We start from the raw sequence: 26,822 nt of genomic DNA, 5'->3' as shown, positions 1-26,822 counted from the left end.
CGAAGTTAGAATAAGCCTTAAACTGTTAAATAAATCTAATCAGCTATAACAAGCTAATAATCAAGCTGATCTTTATTTTAAAAGGCATCATTAATTACTTTAAATTATCTAAGTAGTATGTACCTCATTGTTTATCTTCCTGTACTTCGGATTCAAATTAATTTAAAAGAGTAAAACATAAATTATGATTCACACTAGGCAAATATCCAACACATTTTTATTTTTTAAATTCATCAATAATTCTTTTAAATAATCTATCACCTTCAATTGGACTAATTAGTACATACATCGATGTTTATCTTCGTGTACAGCAAGAATGAATTTAAAACAGTAAAATATCTATGAGTCCTAGCAAACAATGATTTAGCACGTTCTCGTTTTTAAATTCATCAATAATTCTTTTAAATAATCTATTACCTTCAGTTGGACTAATTAGTATATACATCGATGTTTATCTTCGTGTACAGCAAGAATGAATTTAAAACAGTAAAATATCTATGAGCCCTAGCAAACAATGATTTAGCACGTTCTCATTTTCAAATTTATCAATAATTCTTTTAAATAATCTATCACCTTCAGTTGGACTAATTAGTACATACATCGATGTTTATCTTCGTGTACAGCAAGAATGAATTTAAATGAATAAAATATCTATGAGTTTCACCAAGCAAAGATTTAGCACGTTCTCATTTTTAAATTCATCAATAATTCTCATGAACAACGATTTTCTATCTTTTAAATAATCTAATTAGAATATACCTCGATGCTTATCTTTACGTACAACTGAAATGAATCTAAAAGAGTAAAATAAAATAAAAAATATGAGCCATGCCAGTCATAAGATACCATCCAGCACGTCCTTATTTTGAAAGTCATCAATAGTTATTTTAAGTATTCTAATTAGATTATTATTATACCTATTTCCTATTTGATTATTATATTCCTTTATTTAATTTTAAAATTAAAATGATGCATTTAAATTATAGATAAAAGAATTTGCATCTCACTAATAATGAGGGCTAGTTTGAGAACGTTCATTTAATAAAATAAGATTAAAAAATATATGTAGTTTACTTCAAAATTTATATTTTTTAATAATTTATAAATTAAATTTTTTAACAGATTTTATTTATCTAAATAAGGAAAATAGTAATTAAAATTAAAAATTGAATAGTTATAATGCAGTTAAATTTTTTAGTTTTAATATTATTATTTTTTTTCTTTTTTAGGAAACACTTATTTCTCTGCGTCGTTTTCTTCTATGAAACATTTCTTCCAAGAATTTTCCTAACATAGGGACATTTTTTTAAATTTTCAACTTATTATGAATATTTTTTTTTGCGATTTTTATTCAGTATCTATTAGCAAATCTTCAAAAGATTATGAAGTTTTAAGTAATGATATTAAGATTGTTTCACACTTAAATATGAATATTACTTAAATGTTTTTATATAACAGGCAATAGTCCATATTTCTAATTATAAGATTGAATTATATAAACAACTTTGAGATCATATAAAAATTATGACAACTTTTATATTCTCTCAAGAAACTTTTTCAAATAACATAGTCAACATTTCGTGTTACATGAGTTAGAATAAGCAAATTGAACCGAAATTACTGGATGAAAGCAGAGATTTTTAAAGTTTCTAACTTGTCTAATCACAAAATAAATAGAAAAAAAAGCATGTTGTTTATGTTAATAATCGTTTGAAACCATTTGTTAAAGATTAACTTATTAACTTATAAAAATTTTAAAAAAATTGAAGAATAAAAGTTTAAAAAAATCAGTAAATTTCAGAGAAGTTTTTATTAATTCTTTTAAAGAAATAATTTTTATAAATTAGTTTATTATATCGATTTTTTTTATCTTTTTATAATGAGTTTTCTTAAATACCGCTTTTGACGAGTATTTTTAGAAAACTTGTTCTAAACTAGGAAGCTCTTATTTAAGATATTTTAAGTAAGAATATTAATATTTTTATTGATTTTAAGTAAGAAAATTAATATTACTTAAAATATGTTATCTATTTCCAAAAAAAAAAAATATTTAATGAATAATATTATAGCAAATTCATTAGCTTGAAATAGAATTTAGCTAATTAAAACTGGATTTGAAATTTCAAATCTTTTTGAAGCAATTGTTCTACCATCACCAATTGAAATAAGAGAATCTACTTTTATTTAAATTTCACTAATTTATTTTAAAAACTTAAACCACACTTTTATCATTAAAATTGGCCATATTCTGATAAGTTTTGCACTTAAATCTTGATTTGCAACACCTAATGTGTATGCATTAAATATTTTCCTAGGAAAGACATTCTTTGAAGGAAAAAAACATTTATAATATTTTTTTTTCAGGAATCATTTTTTTTAAGTACAAAAAATTCAGTTTCAAAATAAAATAATTTCGAAGGAATAATTTTAAAACAGTAGTTTATATTTTTGGCAAAATTATATAGCTAATTGCATTTCGACATAAAGAATAAATACTATTTAAAACTCTTTTAAAATACACATATATTTTACTAAATTAAAGCTTTTTGCACATATTTAATAATTACAAAAATCGAAATTTGGATATTTTTTACTTGTTTATAGCTCGGAAGTCAGCTGTTCACTAATATGACGTCAAACAATGCAACATCGATGTCGACCAACCAATGGAAAGAGGCTCTCGGACAATTGCCCAATAAGAAACCATCCTGAGCACATGGCGGAAACGATCAAAGGAAAATTCAGTAGCAAAGTGATCACTGAATAAATAGTGGAGAGGAGGGACCAAAATTAAACCCCATACCTGTCCTTTTGCACCACTAAGCACGATTCTAGTTGTCCTATCCCCCCACAATACCACCTAACTTCATATGTTCTTGCTTTAGAAAAACGCCTGAGGCCTCTTTCGGCTTCTTTGATGTTTAAAGCAAAGGCCTGCCTCTAAAGACTAGGTCTTGTTTACTTAAGTAAAACGAAATAAAGGAATATTATAGTTCCAGAACGGTATAAAAACTCATCGATACTGAGCCGCGGAATCATAAGTCTTCTCACCGCGAAAGTTCTTCATTTCTCTGTCGCTCTTGAATCTCAGATAAGGATAACACAACTTGCCAACTTTTATCGTTTGCGCTTGAAGTTTGTTTCTTTCCGATTTACTTCTGCTTTTTAATTATTTTAAAATCGTTTGGGATTTTTTTCTCTTAATTTTATTTTCGTTATATTAAACAGAAAATCGTTTGTACTTAAAAATAGAATAGCGAACTGAAAATAATTTGGATTTTAATATAAATATTATAAAGATTAAAATTGTTCTAATACAGAACGTTTTTAAATTTCTCAAAACTTTTTTTTAATAATTTTAATTATTTCTGCAACTTGTTGAATAGAACTTGTAATAAGAAAAAAGTTGAATTAAGAACAATTTCTCATCATTGCATCTCAATCGTTTGAAGAATCTCAACTTATTTCCGAACCTGATTCGTTGCTTGAGGCAGTCATGTGGACATTTTTAGCATTATTTTGTTTATTGCATTTGGTACTCAGTTCTCAAAAAGTACCACCATCTCATCCAAATGACGTTGATTCTGATTTAGATTACAAATTATTCATCGATTACAAATTACAATTTGATAGATGGGCCGATTTAGCATACGACTTTGTAGGCAATCTGAGCTGCAATGATGCTATTCTAACAACTGAAGAAGATTGCCTGCAATTGATAGCCATTCCTAAATCCGAGATGAATTACTATTTGGCAGAACCTGTACCAGCTCAGAAGTATCATGCTGTATTGCCTGATGGACCGTTAACTCGTACAGACCCCCATGATGCAGTACTAGTATTGGATCCTTATCCAAAAGCAAATCTTGGACATCTTCTTTTGGTCTTCTTCATCGATTTAAGCTGGACAGAATTTCAGTGCTTGAGAAATGGTGGACAATATACAGGTTAGTTCTTTTTATAAGTTTTAGGTTCCAAAAGTATTTATATGTGGTTACTTTAAATCTATGCTGAAAACTATAATGATAAATCAAAATTTGTCAACAATTTGTTGCTAATTTGATGAAATTTTTTAAGGATTTTAAATCTAGTTTTCTTAGAAATTTAAACACGAAGGTAAATTTTTTGAAAAATAGATATGTATTTAATTTTTCATTTGATTACATTATTTATCAATTAAAATTTATTGCTAATTACTATAACTAAATGCTTTAACAAATATTTGACTAAATTCATGATAGTTGACGAAAATATTGAATTATGGAAAGTATGTATTATTTATTTATATTGCGCATATTACGTATACACATAGTGTAATTATTAAAGGTCAAATTTTAAAAACATGTTCCTTTTTGTCAAACTAAGCACAATTTCAAGTACACTTATATTTTTAATCATTAAAAATTTGTAATTTAGTTTCAGGTTTTCAAAAATCTTACAATTCCCCTTTGAATAGGAAAAGGGTTTAAGTTCCTCCGATTAAACCTCATGGGAATTATTTTTACCGAATTCTCTTATTTATTCAGTAGAACTTTTGTTTCATTTTATTCACTGAAGCATGCTTTAATGAATTAAATTACAGAAATTTAAATTTCAAGTTTATAAGTATTTTTAAAATTTGTTCGATGTTTTAGGTTTTTTAAAACGTTAAAGTTTTGAGAATGTCTACAAGTTACTGCAATTTTATTAACTATCTGCTACTTATTTATGTTTAAAAAATGAGATAAAAAATCAGTACAACACATTTTAATGAATAAGATGAAACAAATATTATACAAATATATTAATAAGCTGACTAAATTGTATTTCTAATTTTCAAATAAACTAAACAGCAATTATTTTTTAATAAATGTTACTGTTTGCAATAATTTTAATAATAATACTGTTAATAATGGCACTGTTTGCAATATTACATTTTTTTAAAAATGTAATATTGCTGATGTTTATAATTTGTTGATGTTTCGATTAAAAAGGAGCAATTATTAAAAAGATTGTAAGTTCCATTTTCACTATTTTTGTATAATTATTTTACATACTACTTTTAAATCACATCAATGATTTGTGTGTTGCCATTTGTCTTAACTGTCTTTTGGAGGAATTTTTTATAAATACCACTATTAACCTCCAATATCGATTAATTTTTTTCAAAACAAAAAAAAAAATCATATGTACAATGTTATTTAAAAACGTAAAAGAACTGAATATAATGAAATATCTGGAACATATCATTATTTACATAATAATTAAGCTTTGTATTTAAAACTGAAAAATTTTATAATATTTAATAATTGTTTAAATAATATAACCCAGTTACATTCATAAACTGCGAGTCTTTCTGTATAAGATTAGAAACATAATAAAATGAAAACGACACTTTGATTCGTTTCAGTTAGAATTTATTTCTATTATTTACTTAATAAAATATGAAAATTTAATTTTCAGTTGCTACTTGTTAAGTAATGATAGCAAGCTTTTACTATGTCACTTTTGAATGGATGATTAAAGACGCAATTTTATTTTTATACGAATACATTTATATTATATATTTAGCTAAGAGCATGGTGTTTATACTCTTTTTAATTGCCGGTAAGAAACAAAAATGGATATCATACTCTTTACCCCAAACTTTTTACTGGGTCTAACTTTTTAGTAGTTAACTAACTTTTTAACCTAACCTTGTAGTGTTTGCACAAAACATACTGTGTAAAGGATAGAGGGTGCAACCTAAAATTATCGAAATTAATTTTTGTTAAACAATAATCATTGTTTAACAAGTCTAAAGTTATCAAACTTTCATTTATTTTCCTCATTTTCATTTTCTTTTATAACTTTCTTCCCCATTTAGCGAAAAACAGTTCTAAATATTTTTATTTAGTTATTTATCTTCCTTTTTCTTTCTAAAATCATTTTAGAATCTGTAAGATTTTACAGTTTTATAAGTTATTTATTAATATAACTAATGCACTGAACTGCTTTAAAGAATTTTTAAAGTTTTCTTACTAAATAGTTGTTTTTCACTTTATCAATCAATAGTTCTAAAAACTACTTTACGGTAAGTTCACAACAGCAGATTAAAAATGAAAACATTTTAAGTTCATGGATGGCTAATTCGTTCATTATTAATTATAGTTATTACTTTTTATTATATACCTAGATGGCTAATTTTTTTAGCTTTATCCTTCACCTCTATGTTGTGGTGCTAACACAAACCGCGATGTGTTGAGGGGGAAGTTGGAACCTAAATTTATCGAAGTCAATTTTTGATTTAAAAATTGTCAAATTATCAAAGTTCCATTTACCTGAGCTTCCTTAACTTCATTTTCTAATTTCTGAAATTTTCTTGTCCATTTTGCAAAAATATTTTTATTTTCTTAATCTTCACTTTTTCTTTCTAAAAATTATATTATTACGTGTAAGACCTTACAATTAATTGAAATTGTATATTAATAAAACTAATACATTGAACAACTTTAAACATTTTCATGCAAAATTATTTTCTTCTTTATTAACCAATAGTCCCAAAACCAGCTTTAAGGGAGTTAAAGTTCACAACAGCAGATTGAAAATCGAAATGTAAGGTTCGTAGATGATTAATTTTGCAATTGACTAATCGTCTAAATTTAATCTAGCACAATTGTCTTCGAACTTAACACATTGTGTAGGTAGCCTTTAAATCGTCAGTATTTTGAAAGGGTTATGCTAAGAGTTTTATAATAAAAAATAAATATGATTATAACGTGAAAATTAGTCATTAAAGTTCCGGTACGTCATATTAGAACTTTCCGGCAGCACTACACCCACCCGTACTTTCTCCCCCCCCCCTTCCACCCCTGGCAAATGCTTGTTGTACTTCTGGAAACTCTTGCATCCAAACCACCTGTTTTTCTCAGACATGCATTGTTCGTTTCAACCCTTTATTTCATTTTCCCTCTTCACCTTTGTCTGATAACATTCAGAGTCTCTAGAACTTTTTCTTCCATGGCAATATTTTCCTTAAAGGTTGCTTCAAAACTGTAGGCTTTATTATGAAGTGGCTGGAACCCACCTGTGTCTGATAGAAAGGCCGTCAAAAAATTTCACTTGTAAAGCGATAATGGCTAAAGGCACCTGTATCACTTGTACTCTTTTGTGGCCTTCCATGAACCGCCTATTGTTGTATCTCTGTTAGGGTAGAGTTAATAGAGTGTCTTTCTGGACAGAATACCACACCCTTTTTAAAAAAGCTGAGGTTGAAAATTTACAGGTCACTTAAGCTTGACTTCGGGATCGATAAAAATTTGACTTCATGACAGAACCACAGCAGTAATTTAAGCCTTTACTACTCTAATTAGAGTTTATAGGCTATAATTCGAGAAGCACTTTTATAATTAGAGTTTTGTGGGGGCTAAATTGTTTAGAAGAAATTATTATTCAAGTGTTTACTTTTAAAGAGAGAATAAAAATGTTTTAAAAAATCTTTGCTACATTAGGTGGAAATATACACAATTGCAAAGTTGAAAAGTCACATTAAACAATTTCTTTTTTTTTCATCAATTTTATTATTATTACTGTTTTACTTATTATTACTGTTCTTCAAATTTATTTTTCTAAATATCATTGTTATTTCTTATTTACATTTCTGGTAAAGTAAGATTAAGAATATCTCAAATTAAATATAGATTATCCAGATAATACAACATTTAATAAGTATTTGAAAAAATTTTTGATAATATTTTATTTTTTCGGAATCACAGCAAGCATTAAAAATACACTAGGAACGTAAGCTCACATGTGAAAAAGTTAAAAGTTGACTTACGTTAAAAGTTCAACAGTCCCTTTCTGAAATATACTGATTTATAATTAAAAATTATTTGTGTGATTCATTATTAATTTTTTTCCCTCTTCTATTTCTAGAAGGAGGTGTGTGTTTCACTGTAGCTTTGAGACAAAGATGTCACAATCTTCTGCAGCATTCCAAGTGGGACGATACCAACAACCGGATTAAGGCATGTGAGATTATGTTTTTTCCTTTAGTATATCCCGTTGGAGAAAAGCAACTGCAACAGTCACAAAAGCTCAAATGCAGAGATGATACCCCAGGTAATGTACATATGCACTTATACGAGCTCCATTTTCTCTTCTGTCTAAAATTTGTTCTACGCTAAACAACTTGAAATCAAGTCAATAAAAAAATTGTTTGCAATGCTAATATCGTTTGTATTTTCAAAATAAACCGTTTTTTTTTTTTTTTTTTTTTTTTTTTTCTACTTCTCGTCTGCGCGTATCTCTAAAAATTCAAACTGACGTTTTTTCTTTTTTCTTCATTATTGTTCTTATTTTCTTATTTTATTATCAATTAAATGAAAAACTAATATGAAATAAAAATTTTAAAGAAATTTGTCACATTCGAAATTTTTTTGTTAAATCAAAAGAACTTTGCAAGGAATAATAAATTGTGTTTATCGAGACAAAGTTTTACACAAAAGAATACTTGTAATAATTATTTACTACCTTTCATTACTTAATTTGATACGGAAAGGAAAATATTTGCCTTGGAGTTATAAATTCTTTTTGCATAATCATAACTAATATAATTTTAAATAGAAAATAAAAACTCATATCTAAAAGCTTTTGATAAATAAAAATTTTAAAATATAGCTTTTTTAAATTCCATTCCCCAGAATCTATTTTCTTTTTCTTTTAATTTGTGGGTACTTTTCCTTTTATTTCTAAAATTTTAAATCCATATCATTCAGGTAATTTTTTTTTTAAATCTTACTTGTTTTTAAAGAAAGAGACTATATTTTATATTAGTGCTATGAAAAGTAGTTTTAACTAATTAGTTACAATTACAACTTAGGACGTAATTTGATTAATACCGCCGATTATTTGCACTTGATGTACCCAGAAAGGATCTTTCGAAACGTAAAAATCATATTAATTGTACTAAATTTTTCGGTAATAGTAATCTAAGTAGAACTTTAAAATGCTGTTATAGACATTTCGCAGTTACTGATATTTTTCATTTTGAAAAAAACATTAAATTCAATCCTTAATTCTAGGCTTTGCCGCATGTCCAGTGCTACGTCCTAAAAACAAGACAGACAACGTACTGTGTGATGCTGTGGAAAAAAATTCTTACAGATGTAGCAACACCGCCAAATCAGTGGGTTTACGTTGCCGGATATTCGAGAGATGTGACCATGCAGTTATGATATCTGGTGGATGGGATCGATTAACCGATAGACCGATGTATCTTGAAAACTTGCACCGTTTCCACGAAATGCTCACTCTCAATGGATTTCCCCAAAAGAATATCAAGATTTTCTATTCTAATGGAAAATATGGAATCGATGGTAAGTTCAAGTTTTTACACTTTTACTTCATTTTTTTAAAACACAACATTTTTTTAAAAAAATTATTGTTAGTAAGCCTTTTCTCTCCAGACAGAAATCAATTGTCGAAGGGGTGGAGACCGGGAGGGAAAATTCTAAATATTCTTTTAATCTTCTTTATCTCTTTCTAAATCTGAAAATAGGATACCTGCAAGTGACGTAGTGTGGGTATCTCGATCCTGATTGGTTATTGAAATGTGACATTTTTTTTACGTAATCAATTGTTCTTTCCAGTCTATTTCCAGAAAGCCAGGCCCGTGAAGTATCAATTCTCATAAGTGACACATTCTATTTTCTATCATAAAGATTCTTTCGCAAAGATTTCAATTCCTTTACTATATATTTCTTACTTAACACAAAGACAGGCATGAAGCAATGTAGAAAACAAACAAACTAATTATGCATCGAAATTGCCAGGTACGCTTAAGAAAATATATCTCGGTTACATGTAATAAATGTAAAATATATCTCCGTTACAAATAATAAATCTAAGTTTAATAAGAGGCGTAGAATAAATTATACTTTATAAGAAATAATTATACTTTAAAAAATTCGATGCGTGATATGGCGTTGTAATTATTAACATTCCCGTGAAGCAACATTTTAACTTATGTGGACAGACTTTAGCTCGACTTTAACACGCCATCTTGTTTATAAGCAATCAGTTAGCTGGTGGCTTAGGGGATAGACCTGGTGGTTCGGGATAAAGCGATCGACTTGAGTTCAAATCCCAGCGATGGCCGATTGGTACGAATTCCGCACCCGGTTCGCACCGACCACAACACAAAATATCCTCAGTGGTAGACCGATCATGGGTTAGAGTCCCCTCCCTCTCTGTCAGGCTAACCGCTGGAGATTTTCGTGGTTTTTTTCACCATGTAGCGCAAATGCAGGTCAGTTCATCAAAAAGTCATCCTCGAAGGTAAATTTCTACCATTACTGGATTCAGGAGTTCCCTCGTCTTTTGGATTGGGTTTAAAATTACAAGATTACGGAGTTGAATATTAGTACTCGTAAGCCCAAAATTGAGATGAGGCTTCACTCGTAAGCCCAAAATTGAGACACGTGACCACTGAGGTCATAGGTCACGTGTCTGTGTATCAGTGAATTTTTTCTTCTCAAGTTGCAAGTACCCAATTGTTGAAAACGATATAAAGACTGTTCTGAGCAAAAAATATGTTTCTGTAAAAAAGCTAAGATTAAGTTGCTCAATTAAGCATTAGAGTCCTATTGGTTCTTCTGTTACTATACAAAATAATTCCTTGCTTAATTTATTAACTGGGCTCCCAATGAAACTTTTATTTAGTTTAATAGAGCTATGAGCTAGCAAATCATTAATATTATAAAAGATATCCCAATGCTTCCGCAATAAAGCGGATTTCTCAGTGAAATTGTTGTCTGGGAATCAATCAGAATCAGAAATATCAATCAAAATTTTTAATCTTCTATACGTTTAAAAATTAATTGAATATTTTCTTCTAGCTGTTTGTTTTTCTTCTTGCATGTCTTAAATGAAAGGGAAAGTTCACTGCGTATCATTATTTATATCCGAAATTATCTGCTGTAAATTCGCAGATGTCACAATTTGAAAACTTCGAGGGAAAAACTACAGCAAAAAAGTGATTTTATCAAATTGCTATTCTTTTTGATAAAAAACTCGAACGAGATGGTTCATTTTGAAGGAAATAATTGGAACTTTACGATAGAAAGAAAAGTAAAATTCTATAGTTTCGTTTAAACACAATGGGCTTTAAAGTACAGAAATGTTTAAGAAAATCACAAAAAAACGCAACTGAAATACAAATAAAATAATTCCTAATTAAAAAATTTAAAATCGGGATTTGTATTTTGTTTATTAATGTCCTCATTTCATGTTGAATGTCGTAGTGCCAATGGCATACCTACAATCTGTTTATAAAGACAAATATGCACACATACAAATTCTTTATTTTATTATATGTATAAATATCAAATACTGCAAGAAATAGCATCGATGTCATTAGAGCACGTGCTGTCAAATACTTTTCGCTGTGACTCTGGTCACAGCGATTGCCTGAAGTTAGGTGAGTCGGCGAAGCCAAATCGATAGAGATGAAACCTCAGACTGTACTGTCCTGTAATCATTCTAAAGCGAACTACACCAGCTATTCTTTGGGCATCCGCAACATAGCTAGGGTTCTCATTTAGGACCAAAGAACACTAGACCCAGTGTGGAATACAAGGAGGAAGGCCCTCTACGTTACACCCCTCATTCTGTGTAATAACCATATTAGTTATTTACCCTACTTCTTTGTTCTAATAACGATTATTATGTCTTTGCAGAAAACATGGTCATTCGTGAAAATATTTTCCCTTCATCTCTGAAGCTAACAATGCGATACCACATCCATCAACTGTGCTCCAGATTGCATTGTGCAGATTCATTTGTGATATATCTCAACAGTCCAACTCAAAGCAATGGAGCCGCTCTTTTGTGGGATATAGACCGAAATGGAGTGGTGAGTAAATTACATTTTAACCCATCCGGCCCCGCCCGAACATATATGTCCCGCGGACGAAAACATCACTGGGCATATGTGTCCCGCCTGAAAGTCTCAGCTCCTCAATTGCCCAAATAGTTATTATCTTTATTTCATGTTGTTATTTTTACCTTATTTGATCTGTTAAAGTTGTAATTTGTCCTTTTGTTGGAAAAGGGGGAAAAAACTGGTCTTGAAAGGGTTAAATTTGGTCTTTTTTTTCCCTCCTTTCATGTATATTAATTGAAAAGAGTTTAGATAGTAAGCACGTTTCAAAGTTTTCGATTTTTCTTTCTAAGAATTATTTTTCAAGAATGAGAGATATCAATAATTATTGTTTGACGTACGAAACAAGTATTTTAATGTCTTAAGGTCAAAGTTAAATTGGCTAATATGTTAAGAGTTAATTTCAATCTATAAAGTAACTTGCACTTAAAATACAAGGGAAAAGTTATGCGAGAAAATCAAAATTCTTCCTGAGTAGATTATTATAAATCGCAGTGTGGTTGACTAAGGTAATTATTGTAAGTAGGTGGTTAATTATTATTGTTAATTATTTTTCCTACCCCCCCCCCTTTTTTTTTGTATCACACTGTAAAAAAATCCTGATCAAATTACATGAAAAAGTACCGACATTCAGAGTGGGTGTACTTTCTACCGTAACATCTATTTTTACAGGAAGATGTTACGAAACAAAAAAATCTGATAAACCGTAATGTTGAATTACTTTGAAATCACTGAATCTCTCGAATTAAATAAATACTACTGTAAAAATTATGGTGTAATATTTTACAGTAAAAATGAATTTTATGGGTGATGCATCCAAATTATTGGCATTTTATATTGTAATTTGATCCATAATTTTTTACAGTGCATCCATTTTTCTGCCGTTCTTTTTCGTACCACAATGTAAAAAAATCTGGAACAAATTACTTTCAAAAGTACAGGCACTCAGCGTACCGGTACTTTCTACCCTAACATCTAAATTTACCGGAAAATATTACTGCTATACCGTAATTTTTACAGTCATAATTTCCGAAAAAATCACTATATTTAAATAAATATTACTTAGAATCGAAGTGTTAAACATTAATCGATGCAAAAGTAATTTAATTTGATGTAATTCAGTTTTATTAATTAAGCAATTATAAATTAACTATTAATTAATCAAGAAGTAATTAATTATTTTGCAGGCTGATGAAAATGAAGTATACACAATCAAGGAATTGTTAGCTGATACAGAAGAATGTGCAGCTCAACAAGTATACATTATAGCTGATCAAAACTACTCAGGAAAATTAATCCACGCACTACAGCATTCTAACAAACATGATAACGTCATTGCTTTTGCAAGCGGTCAGATGCATGAGTATTCTTGGAATGGAGACTACACTAATCTTTGGACATCCTATGACCACAAGGAAGAATGTGTCCAAAATACTCACGAGGTAAACATTTATTGTCTGTTATAATCCTCTGAAATAATTCACCAGTGATGGCGCTAACAGCAAGATAAAAGAGTATTGGTGCTCTGTTCTGCAGACATATGTAAATGCCACTTTAAGGAAGTTTGTGCCATGCTATCAGAATAATTAAAAGTTTTTCACAGAAAAATGGAACAATTATAATTAAATTTAATAGTGAAATGTACATGCAAAGTCTGATTATGGTCACTTATTCAGAAGTTTTGTGTTCAATTCTTTTTTCTTTTTTGTGAATACCTTTATAGGCTGATTCTAGAATCTAGAAAAAAAGTCAAAATTAAAAAGATATTTAAAAAAAAAAACTCATTATAGAACTAGTTCGGGAAAAACTAAAAAAATATATTGAGTTTTTGATTAGATATGAATGTATTGATGCTTGATTTCTGCTTCATTCACGTTGTTACTTGTTTTACTTTAGAATAACTGACTGTTATTCTCTACTCTGAGGTGAGCTTTATCCGCCATTTTAAATTTACAGAAGGGGGGGGGGGTATACCAGATCATTGCTGTCTCAGAAGTGTGATATTCTCTTGGGGGGTAGTTATTGCCTTGAATTGTATGAGAAAGTAATAGTTTATAATTTATTCGGAGTTTAGGTAAATATACTTATATACACGTTTGACAGTGCATTACCTTTTTGCTAGTTAGTTAAGAAATTAACATTAATAGGTTAATTTAGACCACCAAGCAAAAAAGGAAATATATCTATTTAAATACTAATGTGTTTTTAAATTGAGTTAAGTTTTTAAGTTAAGTTTCAGTTTCACTAATTTTTATTTCTGTTTTGAAAAGCCATGATATTGAAACCCTATTTGAAATGAGATTATAGTAAAAACACTAAAACAAAGACAGTGCAACCTTTAAATTAAACTTGAGAAAAAATATTGTTTTGTGCGATTTTCCCTTTTACTCAATGAAAATAATATAAAATAATTAGTAACTTAAAACGAAGCTACTTAATTCGTTCAGAAATTTAAAGTCTATAGCTTAATGCTATTGAAAATTAAGCCCACTAAGAGCTCTTGTACAATATCTAAGCAATGTCTAATTATTAAACAAAATTTATTAGTTTTTGCTTTTTTATTCAAAGTGAAATCGGGAAATGGTGCAATTCAATGGTTTAACTAAAGTCTTACTTAAACAGTGGGTTATTACAGCTTTTTGAGAGAATGGAGTTAATAGCATTTCTATCAACAAAAAAGTAATTTCAATTTTTTTAAGTACACCTGCTAAGTATTTCTACTGCTGAACAGAATTCAATGGTTTAATTATAAATTTATTTGAATGTTGGGTCATTACAGCTCGTTAAAAGAATGGAGTTTGTCGTATTTTTATCTTGATAGAAGTTCTTTCTATCTTATTTAAAAACTAGTACACCTTCAACGTATTTGTTCTGCTGAACAGAGAGCATTGAAATCCAACAAAATACACTAAAAAAAGGAGACTCTTTTTAGACTTTTAAGGCTCTGTTTAATGAATTGAACCAAAGTTGGACCTAGCCCAAGGTGCAAATAATGACTACAATTGTTCATTATTCTAATCGTTATCACTAAAGTTAAACTGTAAAACACAAATTATAAATTGCGTAATTTTATCATGCTTATAATTATACAAATAAGAGTGTTAAACCATACTGTTTTTAAAAGAATTATTTTCATTGTTTTTCAGATGCTGAAGACATTTATGAACACTTCGTATCCTTTATCATTTGACGGATCATTAGGTACCCTGAATACTACCATCTTTGGAGCTCCATGTGACGTCAGACCCCCATTTACCGAATATGAACTCCAAAAAAGATACTTTGGTTGTCAGAATTTACCAACTTACATTTGGATGAAAAGAACGAGAGCAGAATCTAGATTAGATATGCAAAATTTACGTCTCGCCCCTTGGAGAGACTCTAGATAGGTATTTAAAGTGTGTTGCCACAGAAAAACTAACAATATTTATAAAATTGATAAATAGTAGTTAAATAAGCTCACTGGGCAACAACAAAAAATAGTTACCTTTAGAGAAATTACCATCATTCAGTTAAGTGTAACTCATGCCTCTGGACTTGTCTACGAGGATTTGTAGGATTTCAAGCAAATTGCATCTAGTTTAAGCCACTCGTTGAAGATTTAATCTCGCAAATCTACCAAATTGCGCAGCTGCAGATTTCGTAGAGCGTGTGTGTATTTATAGAAACAGTCACGTATTTATAAAAACAGCTACAGCCTGATGACAATGGCCATAGTTATATTGACTATAAAATATAGCTATTGAGTATCAATAGCCTTCTTTATATTGAAGATGTTGGCTGAACGGCTGCACCTCATTTCATTGATGTCTCGAAATTGTCTCTATGGCTAGTTTTTGGTCGCGTTAACTTACCATAAATGCTTGAAAGAGGCGTAAACAGGTTTTAGAGATCTGCCCATTTATTTTGCTGAGAGAATAACTCAATTATGAAGATCTGTGGTATGGGTGAAGCTTTTTCTATGAGTTTCAATAATTTGTATTGTTTTTGTCAATTGCTGGAAAATTTAATTTTATCCTCATAAGAGAAGAAAAAAATGAGATGGTATGTCATTGTTTGAGTATATGTCTTTCTGCTAAATTATATCAAATATTCATAATAACTCAATTGTAAATTTATAGTGTACATATGTGTATAGCTTAATAATTGAATCAGTGAAAGATTACTATAGTTTTTCCGATGAAATCAGTATCGATGAGAGTTTTCAATTAAATTGTGATTAAGAATTGTGAGTTTTATTATTATTTTATTTAAAATAAATGGTGTTTATTGTTAACTGTAATTTAATGAAGTAAGAAATTACTTAGACACCTTGAAAGTAAAGGTGATGTCTATTTCAATGACGTTATTCCTCTGCATAGATCAGCGGCAAAACAATCAAGAGGTATATATGCCGCTACTTTTAAGTCATTACTTTTAATTATAATTTCTATAATTTTAATTCAGCAATAGCTCTGGATAAACTTTTTTCTAAACTTTATAATACTAATTCAATTTATAAAAATTTATAACAACCAAAAGATCTCAACAAAAAAAAATGTGACAAAACTGATTTGATTCATATAAATCATCATCTGTGATAACTATAAATGTTTAGTATACGAAATGTGTTTGTTTATTTTTTTTATTTATTTGTGTATAAATCCATGTGAAGAGTTATTAAGTGTTTTGTGTGTAGTAAAGGATTAAAAAAATTATCTATGTAATCTATTGTAAATAAATTTTATTTTCACAGAATAATATGATTTCTCTTTTTTTCTTTATGCGAAATATTTTGTTATTGTTGTCTCGGAAAAAAGCTTAAATTGTGGTTTACGAGACATTAAAGTAATAATGATGATGATTTTATATAGTTTTATTTTAAAACTTTTATTCAATTTTAGAAATTTACGAGCTGATTATTTATTTAATAAGCAATTTCTTTTTACTTTTTGAATAAAAATGTCACATAAAGTCTTATGGAGGGGTAATGGTGAACTGCGCTCAGCAATTGCCTCAATTATAATCTCCACTCCTAACTGCATGCGAATTGCGCTTCTAGGTAGGTTTCTCTTCTCATTGACATGCAAGGAGTGCAATTTATAAAAATCAAGCTCTATCTTGGCGATAAGCTTCCACCTCGCCAAAAATAATATATCGAAATATATTATGCCAAGTTATGCCAGATTAAGTTTGAGATATTGCAGTCAGGATTCGATTTACAACTAGAATATAATGCATTTACTGATAGTATTGCATTTATCATTACGTATTAGTTATCGTTATGGGTAATTGAATTTCACAAGTTTGCTGAATTATAAATTTTAAAAATGAAAAAATGGGTGAACTTATCCATTTGCGAACGTTGTGTTATTTTTTTTTTCAACTTTGATTTAAAGTGAATGAAAAGTTTTGATTAGGAAATGTTTAGACGCATTATTTTGTACAAATGTAGTACTTAGTGTTATGTAGTTAAAATTGAGAAACAGTTTCATTCACGAGATTGCTGAAGAGTAAGAATAAAATAGGTTTTTAAAATTTTAGTTTTGATTATCCGAGTTAATGTGAACTCGGATAATCGAAAAACTCGGTGAAAGCGAAGAGTATAAAAAAGGATAGGTATAAATGTAATATATTTAGCAAATTCAATTCACATATTATAATTAAAAAGCTTACTTAAAAACACTATTAAACAGCATACTTTAAGAGAATTAAAGAGTTTTTACCTAAGAAAGTTCTTAATCGTTTTTTATTTACATTACTTCGGCGCTTTTCTGCTGCAATGTTTCGCCATTTTTTTAGGGAAAACAGGAAGACTTGTGTCGCCTGTTCTTGTTGTTCTATATATTCAATAGCACCTTTGATAGCTTTTAGTCCATATGAAGATTTTTATATGTTGATTTTCATCGTCACTGTCTTCATCATCTCCGCTAGATTCATTTTCATTATTGACGATATTAACTATCATTTCATCGGTAATCTGGTGCTGTCCGTCAGCTTGTTTTCCTGAGTGTGTGGAATATAAAATTCCGAATTTTTTTTCGGTGGTAGTTTTAAAAATCAAAAAATAAACTAAAACAAAAAAAATCCTTGAAATATTTGATAGCTCGGTTAAAGCGGAAACTCGGATAATCGGGACTCTACTGTATAATAACTCTTCTATGGTTTCGCTCGAAAAAGTAAAAATTAATATACTGAGTGTAACTTTCTAACTTATAAGAATCGAGTTGATATAGTCTCAGTTAATTTATCAGATATTATGTTAATTTATATAAATTTTATCTTGAAATGTGCTGCAAGAATTTCTTATTAATTTTAAGAAGAAAACAGATGAAAAGTCGAACGTTTTCAATTAATAATAACAATATCAAATAAATCACCAACTTTTCTTTCTTTAAAAAAATTATAAGGAATTCTTGTAATTCATTTTAAAATAAAAATTTATAGAAAATGAACAAAATATCTGATAAATTAACTCAGACTACATGATCTGGTTTCTCATAAGTTAAAAAGTTAGACACAATATTTTACTTTTTCGAGCGATACCATAAAATAGTTGTTTTATTTTATTTTTTTAAGAATATTTTATTTTATGCTTTTTCACCTTAGAAGTCTCATCACATCAAATGTTTAAAAAATTTCTTTTTCGAAGAAAATAAATACTACTTCAGTTTTTCAATATTTTCTCATTTCTGTAAATTTGGTACTGACAGTTAAACTCGATATAAGATCAGATGTATTTGTATTGCGTATAACTATAGAGTAAAGCTTTTATAAATCAGCTTATCTACTCAATTTTTAACAGACTAGATAGATAGAATAAAGATAGAGGGTTTTTTTTTATAAGTGTCAGAATATTAGAGTAGCTGAATATCAATTGAATTCCGGTTAAACAGTATTAAGTTACATTACAAAAAATTATATAAAAGATGATTTCGTAACAAATAATTCTGTCCTGGAATTTGGTGGAAATTTTAATTGATTATAGATCGGAATTGGAGATTAGTTTACGGAAAAGTTTGGATTCGAACATTTTTACAACAAACTCCACACCTCTAATCAACACTACAAAATCAAGGACGAAACTAAAACTCGTATCAACACAATTAATAAAGATGAAATGTTTCCCTTTTTTATTTATAGCTCTTGCCGATGGCTTTACGTTATTAGATTAAGTATAACACTTTCTTAGAAGTTCATCTAATGAAAATAAAAATTAACTGAAATCAGTATCATTTGGTATGATACTGTTGCTCAAGGCCATTTCATGATAACACCAATCAAGTAATTTTCTCTGTTACTTATCCATTTCGATGGATCATGAAAAACTTATTACCACAGTACAGTAGTACATAATAAAAATTGGACCAATTGCTATAATACCAGTAAAACTAATTGCCAAAATTAATTAAGCATTGACTATGACAATAATACATAGCGATTTGCTTGTGATTCCTCTTAATTAATTTAAAGTCTAAAATAATTTCATACAATATCATTAATAAATACATTCTTAAAGGTGTGATTTTTTAAAGTCTTATTTCATTGTTAACGATTGTTTAAGTGAGCAATTTTTTTACTAAGAAATAATAAAAGGCACATGCATTGAAATTACCATATTACCTTTAAAAAATGCATTGATTTAAATCCATAGGAATTAATTTTTAAAAATAAAAAATTTAAACAAACTGATTAAAAATAGTATTGGTTGAAAAAAAATTATTAATTTTAATGTTAAATATTCTTATACCATGGAATTAGTAAATAAATCTTTCAGGGAGCGATTTTTTAAGTCTGATTTTATTGATAATGAGGATTTTTTACTATGAAATATGCATTGAAATTACTAGATTATCCCTTTCGTTAAAAAATGCATTGATTTAAATCAATCGGGAATTTTCTTTTAAAATAATTAAATCAAAAATTTAAACAAGCTGATTAAAAATATTATTGGTAGAAAAAAATGCTAATTTAAATAATAAATATTTTTATACAATAGAATAAGTAAGAAAATTTTTCAGGGAAATTTTTCTTCAATCTGATTTTATTGATAATGAGGACTTTTTACTAAAAAATAACGAAAGGGATATGCATGTAAATTATAATGTATAAAAATAGGCTAAACGTGAATGATGAACTAAACGTAATGTTTAAAAATAGAGTGACAAGAAACTTTTAAATTGTAATTTCCCTTTAAATACATTTAAATAATTTTCTGGCTAAAAACTTTCAACTAAACCCATTTAGTTTTTTGCAAATTAAAATGCATAATGCTTTTAAATCTTATTAAATATGTAGTTAGTGTGTATCAATACTTGCTCAATTCAGAGTAACATAATTGTTTTTTCAGTTATGTTTTCTGATTTAACTAATTTACTCTTCCTTAGATATCTAGTTGACAAATTGCCTCCCAATTTTTAAAAATCTTAAGCAAGTTGAACTTGAAAAGTATAAATCTATGATTTTTTTTAACTCAGTGATTGTGTAATAATATAATAATTTTATCCATTTTTGTAAGAAATATTAACTATTTTAGTTATATTATTTAAATTATTACAATCCTTAATGAGACGCTTTGGATGGTAAATTTAAAAAAAATCTGATTTAAATAAATAAAAAATCACGATTTTTTCCGACCGTGGTTATTGGTCAGTGTTGTAGTTATAAAATTTTCACTATATGAATGGTAAAATAAATTCAGATTTTATGTGCATAATTTGGCTTATATAAACTTGTTGTTATTGTTGTTTTCGTATGCCTGTTTTAGGCAGAAGGGTGCAATTGCTCTTGTTTTTCTCAGTGGCGCCATCTTTGGCCAAGAATTCGACTTCTGCCACACCCATACGTCATACTCGTTCATAAGGCGGACCCATTTATACATCCTGAATCAGAGAACTTGGAGGACTTTTCGACACGGCAGATTTAACGTGCACCAGTCACCATTTACTACACGGGTAGTCTTCAGCCGGAGGGGTTCGAACCCATGAACTCTCGGACATGGACCCAGCGCCCTACTGACCGGGCTATCCCGTCCTTAATATAGACTGGTTGAAATTGTTTTAAAATTGACTAAAATGTAACCACTTTAAAGTAAGTTTTTTTTTTTCCAATTTAATTAAAATTTGGTATTGCTTATTTTTAAGAAATATGCTACAAACTTAAACGACTCTTCAGTGAATGAATGAAAATCGAAAATTAATAAAAGCATAATTATTTCGATTTAAATTAATGGCAGGCTGACAACGAACAGTGACATGAGAAGGGAAGAGATTGGTCAACCCCGGGTACCAACTCTAAGTAGGTGACAAAAAAATTTATGTTTTTTTGTAGATAATTTGCATCTTTTATTTAAATCTCCCAAAATTCGGATTTATGATGAATTATATTCAATCATAATTTATCCCCAGATACCAACTCTATAGGTTGTAAATGCATGCGTTTTGTTATACGTATTTCGTATTTATTGCTTGAAATAAAATGTAATGAAATTTATGTGAACTTTAACCTGGGCCAATGGGATGGGTTGCTGTAAAGGTGCTGAAAATAGTCCAAAAATGCCGTATTGCTTGAAAATAATTGACGTAGGAGCTCTTTACAATAATTTATTTTTGTTTTAGGCATTTTATTTTTTTCCTTCATTTTAACGTTTTCAGTTCAGTATAATCATATAAAATGTCGATTTGTTACAAAAATATAAAAGATTTTTTATCGCTTGGATACAATTATGTATTTGTAACTTGAGAAGAATGCCTTACAATTACTTTTGTTTAAAAAAGGGAGAAAAAAATCCGAAAGGATAGTCAGTAAATCATGGAACGAAAAAAAGAGCTTTTTAATGCATCGCATTGCCTCATGTACTTTCGTAATTACCGACAAAGAAGATTAAAATAAAAAGCAACTCTTTTCCTTAAAAGCGTTATGTTGTTTTTCCATCTTCATTAATTTAGATAAGAGTAAGCGGAAATTTATAAAATTATCAGTTACAAGGGTAACATTAACGATTTGTTTCACAGGAGAGCGGCTCACATTAAAGTGAAAAAAATTCTCCTGAGTATCTTCATCTCCCTAAGTATCTCCTAAGTATTTCAAGCCTCTCACACATTGTCTTATCAACGGCAGTTAACTTATCTTGGAAGAATATCATCACTTATTGGTGAAACATGCGCTGTCGACTCCGCAGTTGTCACGTAAACTTTTGAAGTACGTGATTTTTTAGAAGTTTTTTTCAAAAACACTTTTTTTTTATTAAAAAAATAATGATAATAATGAAGAGAGCTTTTCGGGTAGCTTTCAAAAGGATTTTATTTCCTGAGAATTTAAATAGGCCACAATTTTTTTTACTTGTTTTTGTATGTAAGGAAAAATGATCAAACTATTCTTTTGGTTTTACTTAATCAAAAACTTTATTCGCTTCAGAAATATACGAATTAGAAATAACAGTGATGGAGGTTTCAATAAATTACTTAAATATTATACTTAAAGGACACCTCAGTTCATTGGTTTTCCACCACAATCCAAATTTAATCACTATCTTGCAGGTACACTATTTAGATTAAAGTATAATATTATATAACTTTATTTTTTTTAAAAAAATGCATCGTCATTATTGCACAACTGTCACACTACAATACAGTATATTGCATTGAATGGTAGTTTCAATAAATTACTTAAAGGACACCTCAGTTCATTGGTTTTGCACCACAGTTCAAATTTATTCACTATTTCGCAGGTACACTATTTAGATTAAAGTATAATGTTATATAACTTTATTTTTCAAAAAATGCATCGTCATTATTGCACAACTGTCTCACTACAATACAGTATATTGCATTGAATGATAGTTTCAATAAATTACTTAAATATTATACTTAAAGCACACCCCAGTTCAAATTTAATCACTATTTTGCAGGTACACTATTTACATTAAAGTATAATAATATATATCTTTATTTTTTTTAAAAAATGCATCGTCATTATTGTACAACTGCATCACTTCAATATAATATACTATTGCAGTTTCGATAAATGACTTAAATATTATACTTAAAGGATACCTTATTTTATTAGTTTTGCACCATATGTCCAGATTTAATCATTATCTTGCAGGTATAGTATTCACATTAAAATATAATATTATGTAACATTTTAAAAAATTTATTGTCATTTAGCTACATCGCTACGGTACAGTGTGAGTTTTGTTCTCGGTAGAAGAAAATTTCTATCACGGTAGCGGGCGCTGCAGATTATCAGATATTCTGCAGATTATTTCTCATTTTAATTTATTTAAACAAATAACAAACAAACAAATGTGTGGGAAATTGCTTAAAACATCTTTAAACTTGTTCTTTAGAAAAATTAAAAAGCCAAATGAGAGAGCACCGCAAAGGACAAAAGAGAAACATTTTTTTCTATTACCTGATTGTAGATTTAACTGTAAGTGGATACATTCCATTTTATCATCATTGTATAAAACTCAACTTAAATTTAAACAACATGAAGTTTTTATGCGTAATTTTAATCTTTGCAAAATTTTTCTGCTGCTGCATGTATTCTAGGTAAAGCGGAATTTATACAATAATAATGTCTTTCTTACTGCTTTGAGGTTTCGAATAAATTTGGAACGTGCAGTAGATTCGTAAATTCTGCTACCTGAGAGTTAGTTTCAATAAAAATACTAAAATATCATACTTCCTTAAATACGTGAAAATGCAAACCATATGCTTTTCATAATAATCTATAATTTTGTTCAAAGCTGCCATTAGAGCATATAAGTTCACTTTCTATTCCAAAAGCTCTGTCGGCAAAGATCAAAAGAAGTTTTTTTTTTTTTCAGTTCTATTCAGTCTTTCTACAAAAGAAAGGAGGGCTTGCTGTGAATGATGCCGCCGTCTTTTATGCGGATTATTCCCTTAAAAAGAACCGTAACAGACACTGTTCTTTGCGTTTAATATTTGGCACGGCTGCCGACTTAAAACTTCTTTCATAATACGGCAGAAAATCTACAAAGTTAGCCGACTTCTTTACTTTTATGTAAGTGATTCACCAACAGAGCGTTTTTTTCTTCATTTCCCAGGAAAGGAGTAAAAAAATAATATTGACGAATTGATTTTTTTTTTTTATGCAACTGCATATTATAAGCAACCTTGAGATTTGCAATGACAATGTATGATGCATGATAACCTATTTCAATATAATAACCACTTGTCAACACAATTCATGATACGTATTTCATATTCAAATGTAACATTTTAAAGTATATTAATTGTTAGTTCTTAGTTAATAGGTCCAGGACACAAAAGATCTTTAAATTTTTTTCTTTAAAAAAATAGCATGATAAATTCTTCTTTAAATGATTAAAATATCTATTTAAGATAGTCGCATTAAAATTTTAAATATCTATATTTTAGTTTAATTTGTCTAAATTGCAAAATAACCTTAAATTTACTTTTCAATTTTTTAAAATAATATACCAAAAAATTGTGCAAATTACAAATGAAGAAATTTTTAAATTAATTTTTAAATATTCAAATCACACACACACACGCAAAAAAAGGCTTAAGAAGACAAAAAAAGCTTTTAGTAAAACATAAAATCTTCAATTATATTCAGTTCAGCAGTGAATTTTTTCAAAAAATGAAGACTTCTTTTATATACTTCTTACATTTTCTAAGAGCTTATAGTGCGTAAAAATATATTTATGTGTAAAAAACAGCTTCCTAATTTCAAATTTTTTGTGGAGTAACCACGAATGAGCTGAGAAATAAGCAAAATGGACGCTACGAAATCGCGTCAGGAAACCTTAATTTTCAAATTTCCACAAATTAGCATTCATGCCGCTTATAATAAATTTTTTTTCAAAAACACGTTTTCGTAAGAGAAGAAAAAATACTTGAACCGAAATTTTAATGCAAAGTCCTTAATAACTGTGTTCATTGTATACACGCTCAAAAAGAAGCGATATGCTTCACCTTCATAATTTTCAGAGTTTTAAGTGATTGATTAAAAACCTCTTAACAAAAATAACACATTTTCATGGTTTACATTAATGTCAAAAATAAGCAGGACAGATTACCTCACAGCTCCTTTAAACGGGTAAAGGAAATATCGTTATCGTCCTCATCTTTCATTTAATGATCAAGATGGGAAAACATTTCCCATCGAAAAAGATGATTTTTAAAAAAAAATGGGTATTTTAGCTGTGGAAATAGGTCTTTTCAGCTGATTCCTCCAGCAACATAAGTCTTTGATGAACACTCAATTATAACCCTAAGCAACGGTCCCTTGCGTAGGCCCCTTAGAATCATCAATAAAATTTAATTCCAAATCCAAAATATATTTTAGAATTTTATAACCGTTGTCAAACAACCGACACAGTTTTATGGGCTTACGACTACTAATGTTCAACTTCGTAGCCTTCTAATTTTGACTCCAATCCCGAAGACAAGGGAAATCCTGGATCGAGTATTGGGAGAAATTAGCCTCCGTAGAGGACTTTTTGATGGAGCTAACCCGCATTTGCGTTACATGGAGAGAAAGACCCCACGAGAGCCTCCCACGGTTTGTCTGACGGCAAGAGGACTCTAACCCATGCCCCGTCTACCACTGAGGATATTTCACGTCAGCACTGTGGTCGGTACAAGCGAGAGGCGGAATTCGTATCGACTGGGATTCGAACCCGGTTCGCCGCATTGGAAGACGAACACTCTATCCCCTGAGCCATTGCGGCTCAAATCCAAAATATAGAAATGAATATATCGCAAACAGTATCAAACAATAAAATTAATAATTATTAGTTCGAGCCAGGGTGACTTAGAGCGTTGAACGTTCGCCTTCCATTAGGATGAACCGGGTTCGAATTCCAAGGATGGCTGGAAGATACGCATTCCGCAACTGGCTCGCACCGAATACGGTGCTGACGTAAAATATCCTCAGTGGTAGATGGAACATGGGTTAGAGTGCTATTGCCGTCAGGCTAACCGTTGGAAGTTTTCGTGGTTTTCCTATCCCCATTAGCGCAAATGCTGGTTAGTTCCATCAAAACGTCCTCCACGAAGGTAAATTTCTCATAATATTTAAACAAGGAGTTCCCTTGTCTTCTTTATTGGGCTGAAAATTACCAGGCTACGGATTTGAACCAAAATTGGGCCGGCTGTTCAACAACGGTTTTTTAAATAAAATAATTATTAGCCGCCTTTGGGAAAAGTTCAGGTGGCTGAATATCCGACGATAAACAGAGCGCTGAGTCCGAACCGAGATACAATGGGCAAGTTTAACTTAGATTCTGAGCTAAATAATTAAATTATATATTGTAAATCAAATGATGTTTGGTGAAGTTTGTTCCTAACGAAGCTTTCTTTTCAAAAGATAAACAGCTGAACATGTCAGGTGAGAAAAAAAAACTGTTGTTCCAAAAAATGGCGGGGGGAAAAAGTGTTATTAGAGTTTGTTAAAAAAAATCCCCAAAAATTTTAAACCCCAAACTTATGTAATTAGTCCTTTGTGGATAAAGTATTTTATGCTGGATAGATTTTTCTCTTACATATTTTTCGAGCTTTTATTTTTTCGTTCTTTTAACAACAACCAAGAGAAAAATCTCAAAAAATAAGAGAACTTCATGTTAAAGGTCGTTAGATTGTAAGTTAGCTACTGGGATAACATTCTAACACACAATCCTAACAAATCCTAACACAACCCTAATTAAGCTTTATTTTAAGAAAGTTCAAGGAGCATACTTATGGCAATACAACATTTGTTACTGAAATTATTTATTTATTTTTTTTTTTTGCTTACCAAAAAATTACCACAAAAGCAATGAGAAAGAAAATCTAAGCAATAAAAAAGCTTCAATTTACTTTTCTTTTAAACTTTTAAAGCGTTTTACTGCTTTAAAAAATAGCAATAATAATAATAATATTAAGAATATGTAATAAATAACACATATTAA

General features: G+C 29.2%; 1 protein-coding gene across 1 annotated transcript; it reads left to right on the top strand.

Annotated features, from left to right (window-relative positions):
* Nucleotides 1–2,769: 2,769 nt before the first annotated feature.
* Nucleotides 2,770–16,639, top strand: LOC107442497 (uncharacterized). The gene is made up of 6 exons (XM_016056079.4): nucleotides 2,770–3,947; nucleotides 7,894–8,079; nucleotides 9,042–9,335; nucleotides 11,697–11,872; nucleotides 13,087–13,341; nucleotides 15,046–16,639. Exons 1-6 carry the CDS (start codon nucleotides 3,497–3,499, stop codon nucleotides 15,286–15,288), a joined length of 1,605 nt encoding a protein of 534 aa, XP_015911565.1. The 5' UTR covers nucleotides 2,770–3,496; the 3' UTR covers nucleotides 15,289–16,639.
* The last annotated feature ends 10,183 nt before the right edge of the window (nucleotides 16,640–26,822 follow it).

Source organism: Parasteatoda tepidariorum, chromosome 2 (assembly GCF_043381705.1).
Source record: "Parasteatoda tepidariorum isolate YZ-2023 chromosome 2, CAS_Ptep_4.0, whole genome shotgun sequence".
NCBI lineage: Eukaryota > Metazoa > Arthropoda > Arachnida > Araneae > Theridiidae > Parasteatoda > Parasteatoda tepidariorum.
This window is presented reverse-complemented; position numbering and strand designations above follow the sequence as displayed.

What these genes read in the sequence shown, in the direction of transcription:
- LOC107442497 (XM_016056079.4), top strand. Translation starts at nt 3,497, where the DNA reads ATGTGGACATTTTTAGCATTATTTTGTTTATTGCATTTGGTACTCAGT. An exon ending in AAATGGTGGACAATATACAG is followed by an intron (nt 3,948 to 7,893) that starts GTTAGTTCTTTT and finishes TTCTATTTCTAG; the next exon opens with AAGGAGGTGTGTGTTTCACT. An exon ending in ATATAGACCGAAATGGAGTG is followed by an intron (nt 11,873 to 13,086) that starts GTGAGTAAATTA and finishes ATTATTTTGCAG; the next exon opens with GCTGATGAAAATGAAGTATA.